Genomic DNA, 18,559 nt, shown 5'->3' with positions numbered 1-18,559 from the left:
CATTTGTAATTGCAGTTTCAATCAATTTCATTGCAAATTCATTAGCGACTGTACTGTCAGGTAAATGGAGTAAAGTGAAGTGAAATGGTTACTCACAGCCAGCACAATAGGTGAATATGTCCTGTGCATTGCTATTGGAAGGAATGATCACACCATTACTAGAGGTGAAATCATCTTCAGGATCGTCGTTCATTGTACCGAGCAGACCCTGTGTGTGGTTGTGTAAGTCCTGGGGCAGTAGAACAGTAAGGGTCATGACCCCTCCACCTACTCTGACCTCTACTCCTGTACCCAATGGAAACATCACTGTCACATTAGTGGGTTTAGGGGAAAAAACAAAAACACCTGGAATGACAGAGAAAGAAAATCGCAAAAGAAAAAAACGGTTAGCAGAGAGAGGAGGACACAGATCAATCAATCAATCAACTTGATTTAAATAGCGCTTTTACAATGACGATAGTTTCAAAGCAGCTTCACAGTGTTAAACAAGACAAAATTGCAACAAAATTTGATCCGGCTGTACAGTCGTTCTGGAGAAAAAAGTGATGTTATCAGCTTGTTTTCATTTATCATATAGCAACAATGTTGGCAGATCATAATTATAGTTTATAGAATTAAATACGACCTAATTAATTAATTTTATTTGTATATTTAGTTGAATAACTTAGGTCATAATTTAAGTGTCCCCAAGCCACTTAATGAGCCAGCCAAGCTAAAGGCGACAGTGGCAAGGAACCAAAACTCCATCAGGGCATGAAACCAGGCTCAGTCGGGGTGCCAGTTCTCCCAGATGCATCATATATAAAAACAAGTAACACAAACACTATAGACGTCTATATTTATTGAGAACAGACGGCCAATAAAATTAATCTGCCAATCATAACAGACTATGATTACTCATCTTGTACATGTGCTGTATGGTGTTTTTTCCCTCAGAATTTGAATGAACAGAAACTGTGGATGTCAATGATTACATTAAGAAACTGTCAACTTAAACTCATTACTCATTCACTTACGCTCATGCCGCCCAAAATTATATAAACAAATGATATATTTAGCAAGAATTTGAAGATAGAAGCAAGAGTTGTTGAAGTCTTATTAATTAAACATTTACATTTTACAAAAATAAATTGTCAAATTACAATTTCAAATAATTGCTTTCTACTTTAATATATTATAAAATGTAATTTGCACATTGTGATGGCAAAGCTACATTTTCAGCAGCCATTACTCCAGTCTTCAGCGTCACATGATTCACATGAAATCATTATAGTATGCTGATTGGGTGTTAAATAAATATTTCTTCCATTTTGTGCTTTTATTAAACTGTGCTTAGCTAAAGCTGACTTTAAGAGGATAAATAAACTGGTCTTACCCTTAAGGTCGATCCATTTTTGCTCAGAAAATGAAAGCACCTGTTGGTTCATTAGGATCTGGAGCTCATCTACTTGGTCTCTGAGACGCACCTCGATGACATCAGAGTCTTTCTGCCTCATGGCCACTGAACATAGTCGTGTTGCCTTAATCACAGTACCTGAAAGGACAATTTTCGCAGCCGATTCAGTGTGAGAGGTCTGATTCAATCTATTTTTAATACATGAGTTATAGAATTCACCATTTTCTAATTTCATTGGTTCAGTCCTGCCTTGCACAGACAGCTCATAGGCTGAAGAGTGAACCAGATTGTATTCTCCTTTCCCATTGAAGGTGAAAGTCACGCCGTCGAATGTCATGAAGTGAGGGTCACCAAGGACAGCAGCTAAAGGTGGAAAAGAACAATATTTGCACAAAAATATAAAGATTGTATCCAATTTGAGAAGTTTGCATTTGGTTGCATCAGGTTCACGACATTTCATTTTCTCCCTATAATTTTCCGACATTTCTCAACTATTACTGTCAACAAATGGCAAAAATTGAAACAACAATATTTACAGTAATAAACCCCTAGTTTCAAATACAAGGCTTAAGTCTAGTCCCAGACTAAAATTTCAATGTAATTCACGTTTATTTGTTTAGCGTTTTTTTTAATTTTTTTTATTACAGTGCATACCGTTTCAAAGCAGCTTTACAGAAAATCAATGCATCTACATTGCAATTTAGAGTGATATGTTATCTGTGGTGACTGTGTCCAAGTTATGGATTCCAGAAATGTACATATACAGATCACACAGTTAGGTAACAATGTACAGTGTATTCATTTAAAGGGATAGTTCACTCAAAAATGAAAATTTTATGTTTATCTGCTTCGCCCAGGCATCCAAGACGAAGGTGTAAATCCAACCGTTGTTCGTATAATGCATGTCAATGTATTTTTCACTATGAGAGTAAAAAACACAGACATAACAAAATCCATATTAAACCCTGCGGCTCGTGATGATACATTGATGTCTTAAAACATCAGTTTCACTAATGAGGCTATCTATCTATCTATCTATCTATCTATCTATCTATCTATCTATCTATCTATCTATCTATCTATCTATCTATCTATCTATCTATCTATCTATCTATCTATATATATATATATATATATATATATATATATATATATATATATATATATATATATGATTGATATATATATATGATTGCGCCGGGTTTTGAAGTAATGGTGTTGGGAATAGTAGATGAGATTCACCTGCTACGAGGTAAAAAATAACAAATACTGCTCGTTTTTTTTTTTGTGCAGAAACCAATCATTTCGTGTTTTAAGACATCAACGTATCATCACGAGCAGCAGGGTTTAATATGGATTCGTATGTCTGTGTGTTTTTTACTCTCATAGAAAAAAAAACATTGACATGCATTATATGAGCAACGGTTGGAGTTATCTTCATTTGTGTTCTAATAAAGAAACAAAGACTCCTACATCATGGATGCCATGGGGGTAAGCAGATAAACATTACATTTTAATTTTTGGGTGGACTATCCATTTAAGGCAGAACAATAAGCTCATTGAAGTAAAAAATACATTGTGTTAACAAATGATTAGTATATATAAGAAAGAAAATTAGCATTGTTGCGGAAAATGCATGTTCTTTACCTGCTCTTGGAGGACGATATTTTCTGCAGTCACTGGATGGGCGGTGGGTGAAGTAGTATTCACAGTTGTCTGACCACAGGCAGCAGTAGTAAAAACTGATGACATCATACTTCCAGTGTGAGAATGCTGGAACTCTAGGAGGTTTTTTGTATGGCGGCTCCCCCCAGTCATGCCCTCTATCAGGGGTGCTGCCACCAATAGAGTCCCCCGTGAGCACCTGCGCTCCACTGCTGTCATAGCAACACTGCTGACCGGCACCATACTCAGGACTGCAAGAAAACAATACACGACAGGCTAAATAGACACAGAATAAAATGGATTTTACATGAATGAGAATACGTTATAAAATAATTTATATTTTGTACATTGTCTACAATGTTACTGTGTAATTTCCTCACATGCAGTTTTGATATCAGTATAACATACTGATCTAATTTTAGTATTATATTATAATCAGTATAATGTAATATAATATTAAATAATTTAGATGAATATATTGGGCAATACTGACACTAACAAAACGAATAGATAGTGTGCCTTTTCTGTTTGGAAATTTTGAATAAATATTTTATACAAATTAAACAAATAATGTCAAATGTGTATACCAGTGTGTATGTATGCATATATTTTTGTATGTGTTTGTGTTTTTGTGAAATATCAGGACATAAATGTGTATAATGGCATGGGTATAACACAGGTATTACAAGGAGAGGATGAAATATGAGGACATTACCCATGTCCCCACTTTTCAAAATGCTTATAAATCATACAGAATTAGTTTTTTTGAGAAAGTAAAAAGGCAGAATGTTTCCTGTGATGGGTAGGTTTAGTGGCAGTGTAAGGGGGATAGAATGTACAGTTTGTACGGTATAAAAACCATTACGCCTATGCAATGTCCCCACAATTCAAAAAAACAAACCTGTGTGTGTGTGTGTGTGTGTGTGTGTGTTTACAGTAGTGGTCAAAAGTGATGTCTGTAGGGGATATTTGTTAGGATATCCTATAAGTTCAATGAAACCATCAAAATATGAGGATTTTATATATATATTATAAATACGACAGACCAACAAAACACTAATCTTTATTAAGTTACTTATCTGACAAAATTATTCAGAAAAAAAGAAGACTGCAGCTACAGGTCTCTCTTTTATTTATTTTTTAAAGGTCACAGGAAAAAGCATGGGCGTCGAAACCATTGTGTGTGGGTGGGACAAGACCCAGCCACTTTTTAAGACCAATGATATTAGACCCACTCACTTTTATCGTCTCTAATTCAGCACATGTCTGCTTACATTGACTACCCTTAACCGAGAAACTTATTAAGAAACTTATTATTAAACACATGTTAAATGCTTTATTTCTCCATTTCTAATATTTTCTATTTTTTTATTGAAAATAAATACCTTTCCGATCTGATATGTGATGGGGAAAGGGAGTAGAGCGAGTGTGGCAAAAGGCAGATTCAAACCTATGCTCGCGATATGCGTCAAAACTTAGTGCCATGCGTCTTACCCCTACTCTATAGCCACGGTAAATAATTCAGTGATTCCTGTAATTTTGTCTGGCCCAATCAATCGTTTAGTAAACGGCACTTTTTCTGTCTGGATCGGATACGGAGCATAAAAAAACATGTTCATTATCATTATCTGTGAAACTGTTGATTTCTATGGCAGTTAAATGAATATAGCCTTTTTATTAGACTATTGGTATTGACTGGTTTGAGGTCTTTTTTGGTATAGGAAAGGGATATGGCCTAAAACGCACCATAATGCAGGAAATCACATCTATGAAATCATTTTTTTCCTGGGGGAGAAGCCCCAGACCCCCCGCAAAACTTTTTCCCCATCTATCATATTTTGTCTTAGCCGCTACTGACCCACCCACTTTTTATTTGCTTCCGACGCCCATGGGAAAAAGCATACATTCACTAGTACAACATAACCAGTGAATAATATTTTGTTTGTTCTCTCTTTTTTTGCATGCCTTCATAATGTCTTTGCATGACAATCTGGCCAAAAATTATGTCTGTACAATTTGTCATGTTTCATTGCATTATCACAATTAAAAAAAACAGACTCCAAGCTCAACTAAGCAATATTCTTACAAAATCTTTAATAATATTTGAATAAAGGGTGAAAATGTCAATTTTCCTAGGCTGGACACTTTTGTGTACGTGCACACGCACACACATTATCTTTCTTTAATAAACTAATTGAAATTTGATGAGTGGCATATTACCTGCCCTGTATGGCTCTGACGCAATGAACTGCACCTGGATGGTAAACACAGAAACTACCTGCCTCAATATCACAGCCATAATCAGTCTGAAAAATAAACACACACAACTCATCAAAAGGAGCTTTAGTTCAGACACTTTAATAAATATAGATTTAGCAGATTTCATTAAAGCCATTTTACCCCTATGATTTCAATGGCCTGAATTTGTGATTGGTGAAGTATTCAAAATTCTCAAATAATTATGTTGCTGCTTGTGTTGCAACCTTAATATCAGATGAAGTTATAGCTCTACACCCACATGAAACCTGCCGGTGTCGGCACGAGCCTGGGCCAGCGTGCAGGGGCAATCAGTGATCTCCGTAAGGAAGTTGGGCATTGCCTTCTCTTCTTTATCCCAATTGATACACTTTTCCAGGGCCCAACCTGCAGAGTCCTTCCTGAACGCCTCCTCTAGATGCCAAGCGAGCGCATGCGCCCCACTCCACAGGGCATTAACATCTCTGCGCAAAACAAGTATGTCTTCACTCAAAAAGCCTGATACTCGAATCATTAACTTTTCTGTATGTACACATCACAAATAAGTTATGATTGTATTGTCCCTATTGTTGATCAAATAATGAAATCAACTGGTTTTAACCACAGGGCTTTATTAAAATGATATGAACTAAAAAAAATTTAAAAAATTTAAACAATGAATTTGCAAACACATTTATTTTTACTACTTTGGTCATTTTTCTTCAAACGGTTCTAAAATTACAATAAAACTACAAAATCACTTACACATACAAACCAAGCCATTCTTCAAAAAAAAAAAAAAAAAAAAAAAAAACTGCCAAAGGGTGTGACCCATCAAACACTTTTTCACTCATAAAACAATGACCTACAATACTAAACACCCATAGCACTACACAATGTTTTCTTTTGCACATTTTTTTTTAGAAAACAAGAGCAACCCCTTTCCTCTGTTCAGAATTCACTGCAGTATGTTACATGGTTTATGTTTACATTACAGTACAAAAATTATTAATTTGTGTATAGCTGGTAATGAAATGAGTACCTGTCAAAAATGTAGAAACATTACAATTATTTTATGTTTTTGAAATAAGTCTCTAATATGCTAATTTGCTGCTCAAGAAACATTTTTTATTCTAAGTATCAATGTTAAATGTTTGAATAGTATCACTGTAATGTGTCCAAACTTTTGATAATTAGCGTATATAGGGTTTTGGTGGTCCTTGTGTCTGAGAGAGAAATTAATTTGTGTAATTTGAAAGATGGTCCTCGTTGAATGCATTTTATGCCAAATCAATGATAAATGTTCCACAATTCAGGTCACATGGATTGCCGTTTTTAAAAAGTGACCCAAATATTTTAAAATGGGTCATTCTTAAAAATCTGTAATGCAAACAATATTAACCACTAAAAGTACTTACCGGGCTCCGTCTTGTTTAGAGCTGGGGCTGACCCGCATGCTCCCTAGGTCCCAGAGGGAGTATGGTTTTTCTGCGATCTGTGGGGTGAAACTGAAAACTCCACTGTTGGGCACATCTCTGCCCACGGTGTACAGATACTTCCACTCTGCCTCCCAGTTAGCAGAATATGCCTCTCCTGTTAATATTTCATAATGTTAGTTAATCCTAATAATATTCTCCTATTGACAGATCAATTGATAGAATGATAGATAGACTCACAGACAGACAATGGAATGATCGATAGAACAATAAGTGAACAGAACAATAGATAGAATGATAAACAACAACAGAACAATAAATAGACAATACACAGACAAAAAGCTAGAATGAAAAACAGACAGAACGACAATATATAACTATTGAATGAGAATGATAGATTAAATAATAGAAACACAGACAGAATATAGTCATAGACAGAACAATACAGAAGAACAATAGTTAGACAGAACAACCGACAACACAGTGCACCGTGCTTCACTATAGAATGGTAGATACAATGATAGATAGAGCAATGGATAGATTCATAGACAGACTGAATGAAAGAGGGATAGATAGAGCAATATATAGAATAGAACAGTAGATGGGTGGATAAGTAAATAGATAGAGCAAAGGAGCAATAGATAGAGCGATAGAACAATACATGGATGGATGGATGAATGGATGGATGAGTAAATAGAACGATAGATGGATGATGGATAGAACAGTAGATAGGTGAATGGCCAGTGATATAATGATAGATGGATGGAACAGTAGATGGATGAATGGATATATAGAACAGTAAATAGAACGATAGATGGATGATGGATAGAACAGTAGATAGGTGAATGGATATATAGAACAGTAAATAGATGGATGACTAAATGGATGGATGGATGGATATACAGTATAGAACAAGAAATAGAACGATGGATAAATGATGGATAGAACAGGAGATGGATGGATGGATGGATGGATGGATGGATGGATGGATGGATGGATGGATGGATGGATGGATGGATGGATGGATGGATGGATGGATGGATGGATGGATGAGTAAATGGAACGATAGAACAATGGATGGATAGACAAATAATAATAGATACTAAATAATAGATCGATAGAACGATGGATGGATGGTGGATAGATGGAACAGTAGGTGAATAGATGGATATATAGAACAGTAAATATAATGATATAACAATAGATGGGTGGATGGATGGATGATAGACAAACAGATCATAATAGATAGAAATAATAGATAGATAGATAGATAGATAGATAGATAGATAGATAGATAGATAGATAGATAGATAGATAGATAGATAGATAGATAGATAGATAGATAGATAGATAGATAACAGTACATAGAGAACAATAGAATGATAGATAGAACCATGGGCGGATAAGTAAATAGACAGAGCGATAGTATGATAGAACGATGGATGTATGGATAGATGGATGGATGGATGGATGGATGGATGGATGGATGGATGGAATGATAGATAGAACAATGGAGCAAAAGATGGATGGATGGATGGAATGATAGATATAACAATAGATAGATAGAACAATAGAGCAAAAGATGGATGGATGGATTGATTGAAAAGATGGATGGATGCATACACGATCATGATCTACTCACCAGTCTCATTGTAACCCCACAGCTCGATGTTGACTCTATCTGCATTTATTAGAGACGGTATCCATATCATCTTTAATTCCCCGCTGACATTTGGTGTGCCGTAATACTGCCATTGTGTGGCATTGGCCAGAATGATCTTGTAAACAGCACCCAGCTTACTATGATGGACTAATAACCAATCGCATCAGTAAAAGAAGCACTGCTACATTCAGACAAATACATTCCAATGAACTTGAGCTAATGTCAAATGCCTCAGAAGGTTGGGTTACTGATTATTTTAATCAGTACATCATGCAATAAACCACACAATCATACGGTAACTGATATCAGCTAAGAACAGCACTAAAGGAATGTACTAGAGAGGAATGTCTGCTAGGTTAACACAATGTCACACTACTTTCGATACAGTAGCATTTAAGAATGCAAATTAGTGATTGACATTCCACAAACCTTATTGTGCACTATGAGATCTGTAGCTCACCTGAGAGCCACCTCCCCGCTCGGTCAAAGTTGACTCCATCTGTGGACACCTCCAATGGGATCCAGCCAGACTCATAGAGCAGCGGAGAGATACAGTGGCCAACCCCGCTCTCATCCACATAGCCCTCCGTCAAAATTTCTGAGCTGAACCTTTCAAACACACTCTGTTTAGCGATGCACAGCATTTATAGCACAGATCATATATGATAGACTAACAGTTGTTAATTTAATATACAATTTTATCAGGAGAACATTTCCCATCTCATTCAGCCTTCACCAAAGCCATTTGTTGTATTTGTAAAAATATCCAGAAAATCACAATGTTTGATTTTTAAAGAATTTATTTGAAAATGATGGTGGAAAATAAGAATTTGGTCAATAACAAAAGTTAATCTCACTACTTTGTTATATAACCTTTGTTGGCCATGACAGAGCTTAATGATGCCCTTAATTAAACGTTTTCTGTAAGTCACCTTCTGTAAGGTTTTTACACACTGTTGCTGGTAGTTTGGCTCATTCCTTCATGCAGATCTCCTCTAGAGCAGTGATGTTTTGGAGCCGTCAGTGAGCAACACAGGTTTTCAACTCCCTCCAAATATTTTCTATGGGGTTGTGATCTGGAGACTCCAGGATCTTGAAATGCTTCTTACGAAGCCACTCTTTCATTGCCCGGGTGGTGTGTTTGGGATCATTGTCATGCTGAAAGACCCAGCCACGTTTCATCTTCGATGCCCTTGCTGATGGAAAGAGGTTTTTACTCAAAATCTGACATTCTCCCAATCCTCTTCTGGATCATCCAAATGCTCTCTAGCAAACTTCAGATGGGCCCAGACATGTACTGGCTTAAGTAGGGGGACACACCTGGCACTGCAGGGTTTGAGTACCTGGCGGCGTAGTGTGTTACTGATGGTAGCCTTTGTTACTTTAGTCCCAGCTCTCTGCAGGTCATTCACTAGGTCCCCGTTTGGTTTTGGGATTTTTTCTCACCGTTCTATTGAACATTTTGACCTCACAGGGTGAGATCTTGTGTGGAGCCCGAGATTGAGGAAGATTATCATAGGTAGACTGTAAAAAAAATATGGACGTAGTGTCCGTGACGTCACCCATAGGATTCTGCTAAGCCATTCCGAAGCTTAAAGTAGGGGCAAGCTGGGCGTTGCCATCTTGCTAGTGAGTCACTCCAGGATAACAGAATATGGGCAAAAAGGCGGGATGTGGATGGAGCTTAGGTGACGCAATGACTATAGACTAGGGTTGGGAACCGAGAACCGGTTCTTATGCAGAACCGATACTGATTTTTGAAAAATACCGGAACCGCGCGAAATTCCTGAGTGTCGGTTCCGAAAACGGTTCTGGAGCAATGTGTGTGCGAAGCGCTGGGAGCATATCCGCGAGCCGCACTCCCGCTCTCTCTCTCTCTCACACACACGCGCGCACACACACACACACACACACACACACACACACTGTCTTAGCGCTGCCGCCTCCCTTCCCCTCACGTCACTTTTTTAAAATCCCCCACAGCGCGAGTCCCGCAAACGCGGCGCCGAGGAGCTTGTTTGTAATCCGAGGACCATGGCTCATTAGTTTCGAAATGGTTTGGGTACAAGCTGATCGCGTTGAAAATAAAGGCATTTGTCTAGCGTTATGAGCTCATTTGAAACATTGCCGCGGCTCATTTAAGAAAATGACAGCTCTGAAGAGACGCCGCTTTAGTTCGAGGTAAGTTAGTGCTAACAATAATAAAGAAAGACGATCAACACCTTATGTGTTACCACTGAAATGTAGATATTATATTTCCAAATGTAAGCCCATCTTATGCGGAATGACGCTTCATACTGTCATCTGCTCTGGATCTAACCTCGAGTGTTTAGCCTGTTTACTTTTTGCAAACCTTGTGAGCGCGCAAACGCTGTGACCTCGCCCCAAATGTTTTTATTGGTTTATTAAGTACAAACAGGAGAGTTATGAAAAATGGAGTGCGAGGGATATGTTCACTTCACACAAAAAGATTTTATAATGAGACGGCTAACTGTAGTAGCGTTTAGTCCACTGTCTATAATAGCCTAATTTAGAGATCACTTTTTTTTTTTTAACCGACAACTTTGATCAGTTAACGTTGATACGGTCAACCATGGGTCAAACGGTCATCGGTTAACATCCCTAAAACAGAGAGAGAAAATGTAATAAGACAATTTCAGAGGTGTAAATTTGAACATGTTTATTTTAATCTCCATAAATTCCATATGGCTCGATTAATCCTGTAATATATGTATAGTATAGAACTTTTTTTGACATTGCCAACCTGTAAATTCATTTGAGAGCAAGTAATAAACACAAAAAAGGATTGTTTAAAGTTGCGTATTGTGCCTTTTTCCTTTACCACTATTTGTTTAATAATTTTAATGGAACCGGAATCGGAACCGGAATCGTTAGGCGGAATCGGAACCGGAACCGGAACCGGAAAATTTCTCACGATTCCCAACCCTACTATAGACAGCAGATAAATGGCTATCCACCTGTAACCACTCCCTTAATTATGCAGAACTTTAAGGCTTCATATAACTTAAACGAATGAGTTATAAAAAAATTACCCCCCTCACAGTCAACCCCTCACAAATTTCTCACAAATTTAGATTTAGTCCGAGGCCTTTCTATCATTTGAATGTAAGTGTATGCTTACTTGCTGTCCACGAAAACATCAACAAAGTAGTCCATATGTGACATCAGTTGGTTAGTTAGACTCTTTTGAAGTGTCGACAATACATTTTGGTCCAAAAATAACAAAAAATACGACTTTATTCAGCATTGTCCTCTCTTCCGCGTTTGTTTTCAAACCTCAAATAAAGAATCAAATGGTCGTGAATCTGCAGACAGCAAGTGGGCATACACTTACATAGGAAAGGTTTAAAGGAAAGAAAGGCCTCGGACTAAATCTAAAATATCTTAAACTGTGTCCCGAGGATGAACAGAGGTCTTACGGGTGTGGAACGACATTGGGGTGAGTCATTAATGAAAGAAATTTGTGAGGGGTTGACTGTGAGGGGGGTAATTTTTTTATAACTCATTCGTTTAAGTTATATGAAGCCTTAAAGTTCTGCATAATTAAGGGCGTGGTTACAGGTGGATAGCCATTTATCTGCTGTCTATAGTCATTGCGTCACCTAAGCTAATAAAATAAAATAACTAAGTTAAGTAATGAAAATATATTTTATGGTTTTATTTTAGGTAACTATAATAACTCAATAACAACTATACTATAGTTATACTATAATAACTATATTACATATACATATGAATCATGATATTGTTATACAATAATTATTTAAATACTTCATTGATTGATTCGTTTCTAATGTAGGAAATTGAAATGCAATCTCAATAAGACTATCAAATAAATAATTGCTATATGAATAACATACTGACCAGGATTCTTAAGGAAACCTCAGGTTAACTTTTTGTGAGTTAGTTTCTGGAATGGTTAATGGTTAAATGATGGACGAAAAAAGGTTTGTGGCTTTCTTACCTGCAAGTGAGGTTAATGTTCTGCTCAAATGTAATGTTTAGCATTTTAAAGTCTGTGCCTCCCAGCAAAGAGCCAGAGTGTGGTTCAATGTCAAGGCAAAACTCTTTATAATCAATGCAGCAGTCCTTCAGAGATTCACATGTTGCATGACAGGAGCAAGTGTTAAACTTCTCACCACAGCTTCTGGCACATGACTGCGCTGCAAAAGCAAACAAGACACATTGCTGCAACTGCTCCACAAATCTGGCACTGATTTGCATTCTCTCTGTAGATTAACAGATTTCTTCAAAGCCCAACAACAGAAACAAAACATTACTACCCATTACACGTATGAAGAACTTACCCGCAGTCCTGGATAACAGCTGAAGAAACAACAATATGAACATACGTAGATGGATTTTGTCCTCATATTTCCACAACATTGTTTCTGACTGGAACAATCCTAGACGTTTCAAAGCGTCGTATACATACACAGTATAAAACGTGTGTGTGTTTGTGTGGTTCTCAAATATGACATTGTGACAAAGGTCTCTCTCTCTCTCTCTCTCTCTCTCTCTCTCTCTCTCTCTCTCTCTCTCTCTCTCTCTCTCTCTCTCTCTACTTACCTTGTAACTGTTTAACAGTCATGGACGCTACACCAGGGAAGAGGCAATAAATGATACTCCTGGCACAAGAAATATGCATATTAATTATTTACTGTAAGGCAGCTATCTGTGCAATGCATTATCAGTGCAGGTTCACGTGTAAAGGAATTATAAAAGTTTCGAACTTATCCACGTGCAAGTTTAGGACATGGGGCACACCAGTTGGGTGTGACGATAACGGGGACCCAAAATAAATATTCAAAATTAAAGTCCTTTTAAACAAGCAAATAAGTTATAAACAAATATTTATTTAAATAAAATCACCCTTTCTCCCCCCATCAGTCGACTCCTGACATGATTCAGTGCCAGTGAAGCGACTCCCACTGATTTAGTAAAGTCAGAGGGTATTAGCCTACTTACTTTCATACCTTAGTTGAAGAAATATTGAGGAATCTTCAAATTAAGTTGTAATACTGTAAACTACCGAACTCTTTTCTGAAGGGTATTTTATCCAACGAAGAGCTCGACGGCTTGTCAATAGTGAGGGTAAACAAACAGTGTGAGGTAAAAGCCTTTGAGGGAAAATATAGGCTACCACACAAATGTGAAAGAAAATAGACTAAGACATAATTGATTTTTTTAAAAAGGTTGTAAAAGTTTAAATGCAACATAATGACAAAAAAAGAAAAGTGAAAAGTGTTTAAAGTAAGCCATAAAGAGTGACAGAACATTTTCAAACCTAACTTGAGCTAACCTCTAGTTTCGAACAATTATCTTCTCAGCTGGAATATTTATAGATGAATCAAGAATCTAAGGATGTTTTAATTTAGCACAAACCTGAAAAAGTAAAGTAAATAAAAGTAAAGTAATAATACACATGCATTGCTACGTAGTTGAATAACTGCCAACGTTGCAATCAGTAATTACAATTGCTTGCAACAATTAATGGTTTTATAGGCAACGTATCATACCATAATAATTCACTTAAATAATAGTCTCACAGTTACCATATAAATTTGAGAAACCATACAAATGAATGAGAAACAACAGCTTTCAGTTTTGGATCAATTTCATTGCACAAAAGATGAACTGTAAAGCCATGGCTTCATATTTCAAAAAAACAAAACAAATTGTTACCAGCAATCAGATTTCACATGTTGCACAGGTATGAGTCACAAAACACTTGAGATGTTTACAGTAATTAAAATAATGCCTTGATCATAACCAGGTACACTGGCCTGTACCATCCACTAAAAAAATAAAACAAAACAAAAACACTAAAACAAAGAGATGATGCGCTCATACTCTCTTACAGCACAATTTAAAAACAGCTTCCCTCTTATCATTTAAATACAATTAGGCTAATGATGACAAAACACATAATTGCAAAATCACAAACAGACATTTACACACATTCTACACTACAAAAACATTTTTAAACGTATTTAAATATTACTGATTTTAAAATGAGGTACAAAAACTTAAAATTTTACCACTGAATGATGACTACCTCCTCTCTTTAAGGCATAAACTCACTTAAGAGGACATGTCAATGCATAGCAATAAGACGTCAGCTGAAATAATGGTTTCAACTAAACTGTACTGCACACAAAGCTGAATGTGACTCCTACATACACTTAACAGACAAAGGGGCATTATAGAAAAAGTAACGCTGATCGTCTAAATGCTCAGAAAATGCAAATACGGCCCTGAAACCGTTACACTCAGATCTGTTGACTATATGCTTCACGTTAAGTTCTAAAATTACATTTCAAACAATGATCTTATTTGCTAAACAGCATACTGGGGTGTCAGGTTCAGTCTATGCAGGGCAATAGAAGATAAGAATATTAGCGTCTTGAATATTAAGCATAATAGAAGAATACATTTTTATCTGGAAGACATAAGCCATAAAAGGGGATCTATTGTGAGCAAAGGTTGATCTGAAGCGCAAGATCAATTTCTGAATAATTTCATAATTTGTTCTAACTATTTAAATTGTATTTTGCTGCATGGAAAAGAAACATATTTGTATCATAGACCATATATATAAGAATACTCTTAATTAATTTCTAAGCCATTTTAATCTTAAAATCCCATCTTAATATGCAGTCATTCATTGGTTGATTTCCCCCCTAAAAAAAAAAACATTCGAAACCAACTAATTCGGATATAGCAAGAATTTGGAGTCAGAATTTAGCAAAAACTTTTGAATAAACTAGTGCCGCAGAAGTTTAAATGGTTTTCAAAAAGGATTCAGTTGAGTCCTGTCAGTCTAGATGCTAAATTAACAAAGAGCTCTAAGTAGTGTAATGTAGCGCTATATATAAAGGGAAACGGTGACACTTTACATTAAGGTTCCATTTGTTAACTTTAGTTAATGCATTGACTAGCACTAACTAACAATAACTAATACATTTACAGTGCTGGGTAGCAGGGGCGTGGGACTGGGGGGATAAAGGGTACTGAGTAACCAGGGCCCAAGGCAGGGAAGTCCGTTTTCTATACATACACATACATGGTACGGGGGCCCAGCAAGATGGTTTGTACCCAGGGCCCAAAATTTGGTGCTACGCCCCTGCTGGGTAGTAACTAATAACGTTATCTGGATTACGTAATCAGATTCCAAAAAAATACGTACTTGTATATTACTACATGGGAAACCCTGACATGAATGTAATCTGTAATGCGCTTCAAGTTCGACATAGAGTAAAATATATTTTCAGTAACACTTCAGTTTCCAATTCTCACCAGTTTATTACTAGGATATTGGCTGTTTATTATTACTTATAAAGCACTTATTAATGCCTTATTCTGCACGACCATATTCTACATTTAAAAACTAGCTTAAGTAGTATTACTATTTACCAACTATTATTAAGCAGTAATTGGGAGTTTACTGAGAAAAAAGTCATAGTTAATAGTTAGTTAATAGTGAGAATTGAACCCTAAACTAAAGTGAGAATTTTTTTGGTGAATTTATATATTAATATGGTACAATTTTATCCTATTTAGTTCAATGTGATAAACGAGTTAGGTCAAAAGCAATCTAAAAGTAACCAAAAAGTAGTGCAAGTTGTGTAATAGATTATGCTACTAATTAAAATGTAAACATTTTAAATTTAAATTAAATTTAGAATTACAGTATATTAAAGTATTTATTAATCTTTGTTAACGTTATTTAATACAAATGCATCTGCTCATTGTTATTTCTTGCTAGCTCCGGTCCATTAAATCATATTAACAGATACTTTTGATTTTAATAATACATCAGTAAACGTTGAAATGAACTATGGATAATATATGCTTTCAAATTATTTTTCATTTTTAGTTGTACATGTTTAGTAAGTAAAGTTAACCAATGAGACCTTATTGTAAAGTATTACCAGGAAAAGTAATAAGGAATGATCATATTGTTGTAGATTCACTACAACACCACATTTATGCACACATTTTGCTTGCATTTCTTAATTATTTCTTAAAATATGAAGAGTACTGCATTCAAATTTAATAAAAGGAAGTGGAAAATATTAAAATACAATGCACTGGGTTGGGATTTTAGAGAAGTCATTATCTAATTCATAACAATTATCATAAATGGCAAGAAATTATACACTGAACTTTTTCCTGTTAATTAATAGGCAATGTTATGCAAATTACAAATAAGGAGGGGGATACAAAAAATGTGCAATTTTTCTGGTCATATAAATTGACAGATAAAAGTTGGATTTTTTCTAGAAAAAAACTTTCTACTTTTAACAGACATAGACATTATAAAAAAAGCACATTAATAACAAACAAATCCTTAGCGTTAAGCATTTTTCTTGCTATTATGGAATGACATTGAGGGGAAAAATGAATTATGGATAAATGTGTGAACAGACACTGCTTTGTATCTAAACTAAAAGCTACTTATGCAACCGTGCAGAGTAACCTTTGATTAAAGTGATCTACATGACGTTCAGCTTTGTAGAATTATGAATGCCACCTAACTAGTCTACATCTATATATCTTTTCCCTAAGCATTGGAAAAACTAATTTCATTGACAAAAAAAATTTGGTTTGAGCATCGAAACAACCTACATTTGACCAAACGTCAATAAAATGAGTCAAGTTTTATCCCATCTGTAACTTGTCAATCAGTGGACAATACTCTAATCCTCACTGTCAGGAATAAAAGATCTCTGTCTCTGAGAGAACAACATTTTGTAAATGAAAAGAACATAAGAACTCAATACAAATATATATTCAGATGTATATGTTAGGGTACTGGAATTCACACAGTACAGGGACATCATTGTGTCCTAAAGCTTTGAGGCAAAAGAACGAGAGAAGACCTGAACTAGACGAATGGTAAAGCATCCATCCACAGATCTGGGATGTGGATGAATTTAAAGCAAAATTCACAGGTCAGTCCTTTCTAGCTTCATTCAAACAGTCCAGGGTTTGAGCCCATAACATTTCAATTTATGTCATGACCTAGTCCAGCTGGGCAAACATTTTAAAACAAGCCAGCACAGCTGGCTCATATTTAAGTCTGGAGGTCCCAGTAGGTCTCAGGTTTTAGTCCATGTGCTGAGTTAGTCCCTCAGGGTCTGAGTTTGCATTTAGGTCCTCTGCTATACAAGCTGTATCTGTCCAGAGTATATGGTGAGTACAAGCATGATGGCAAACCCTGTGAGCAGTCCTGCGTTCTGGATGGCGAAAGTGACCAGAGAGCCACTTCCTCCGGCCTCCTCTTCCTCACGACTCACCTCGTTCATCTCGGGAAACTGCAGAGATGGACAATGGGGTATGGAGACACAAGGATTGTAAGAAAACTCAACAGAAACAATTTTGGGATAACCATAAGGGTATAATGGCGTTATCGAGTTAGACTGCTGTAATTAAAATGCTCATATGCTACTGTGTAAAGGTCTGAGATCAGGAACAGTATTTACTGTTTTTAAGTCTATTATGCTGACCAATGGTTTAATTTGATCACAAATACAGTAAAATAGTAATATAGTGATCTATTATAACAATGTTCAATCATTTTTTAATTGAACATATTGCAAAATGTAATTTATCCGTGTCACATGAATCACTCAAATATGTTGATTGGTGCTCAAGACATATTTCTTCTTATTATCAATGTTAAAAAACTTGATTAGGATTTTTGTGGGAACAGCAAAAAAAATTCTTCAGGTTTCTTAGATGAACAGCATTTATTTGAAATAGAAATATTTTGCAATATTATAAAATGTTGTTATTGTGATTACTGTCACTTTCGATAAATATATTCAAGATGACAACGCGTGACGTCCTACTTAGAGCTGTTCTCGGACTCTGAATTATGCATTTCTATTCACTATTAAAGCTATATGGATCTGCAACAGTCATGTGGTACAAGTTAAAACTCTCAGAATATTCCCAGTTTACAAGTTGTAATTATGAGTTAATGTTTTTTTCTTCCGGTAATTACAACATGCGTTTAACTAACTTTTATTTATTTATAAAATTTCTGTTTAGTTTCAGTTAGTTTCAGAAAGTTTTACTGCTTAAGCGTAGTTTTTAATATTTCAATGTAATAAAACTAAGGCTTTAGCCTTAGTA

The 18,559-nt window shown here is 35.9% G+C and overlaps 2 protein-coding genes across 8 annotated transcripts in view; both read right to left on the bottom strand.

Moving 5' to 3' along the window:
- The window catches only part of susd2 (sushi domain containing 2), a 35,843-nt gene extending 22,351 nt beyond the window's left edge, over positions 1 to 13,492 (bottom strand). The window contains exons 1-12 of one of the 3 annotated variants that reach the window (XM_067439391.1): positions 13,385 to 13,492; positions 12,986 to 13,044; positions 12,724 to 12,822; positions 12,381 to 12,579; positions 8,856 to 9,004; positions 8,375 to 8,542; positions 6,715 to 6,889; positions 5,580 to 5,781; positions 5,282 to 5,367; positions 3,044 to 3,312; positions 1,376 to 1,759; positions 97 to 345 (exon numbers count right to left, since the gene is read on the bottom strand). In XM_067439391.1, coding sequence (XP_067295492.1) covers positions 97 to 345; positions 1,376 to 1,759; positions 3,044 to 3,312; positions 5,282 to 5,367; positions 5,580 to 5,781; positions 6,715 to 6,889; positions 8,375 to 8,542; positions 8,856 to 9,004; positions 12,381 to 12,579; positions 12,724 to 12,822; positions 12,986 to 13,007 — 2,002 coding nt within the window. In that variant the 5' untranslated portion in view covers positions 13,008 to 13,044; positions 13,385 to 13,492. Of the gene's footprint in view, positions 1 to 96; positions 346 to 1,375; positions 1,760 to 3,043; positions 3,313 to 5,281; positions 5,368 to 5,579; positions 5,782 to 6,714; positions 6,890 to 8,374; positions 8,543 to 8,855; positions 9,005 to 12,380; positions 12,580 to 12,723; positions 12,823 to 12,985; positions 13,127 to 13,384 lie in introns of those variants that run through there. The other 2 variants (XM_067439392.1, XM_067439390.1) reach the window with 2 other exon arrangements.
- A 523-nt stretch (positions 13,493 to 14,015) lies between these two features.
- The window catches only part of slc39a14 (solute carrier family 39 member 14), a 38,646-nt gene continuing 34,102 nt past the window's right edge, over positions 14,016 to 18,559 (bottom strand). For all 5 annotated transcript variants that reach the window (XM_067439395.1, XM_067439397.1, XM_067439394.1 and 2 more), the window contains exon 9: positions 14,016 to 17,736. In XM_067439395.1, the coding sequence (XP_067295496.1) occupies positions 17,584 to 17,736 (153 nt within the window). In that variant the 3' untranslated portion in view covers positions 14,016 to 17,583. The remainder of the gene's footprint in view (positions 17,737 to 18,559) is intronic.

The sequence above is a fragment of the Pseudorasbora parva genome, chromosome 3, assembly GCF_024679245.1.
Source record: "Pseudorasbora parva isolate DD20220531a chromosome 3, ASM2467924v1, whole genome shotgun sequence".
Lineage (NCBI taxonomy): Eukaryota > Metazoa > Chordata > Actinopteri > Cypriniformes > Gobionidae > Pseudorasbora > Pseudorasbora parva.
Note: the sequence above shows the minus strand (reverse complement) of the source record. Positions and strands in the feature narration are given on the sequence as shown.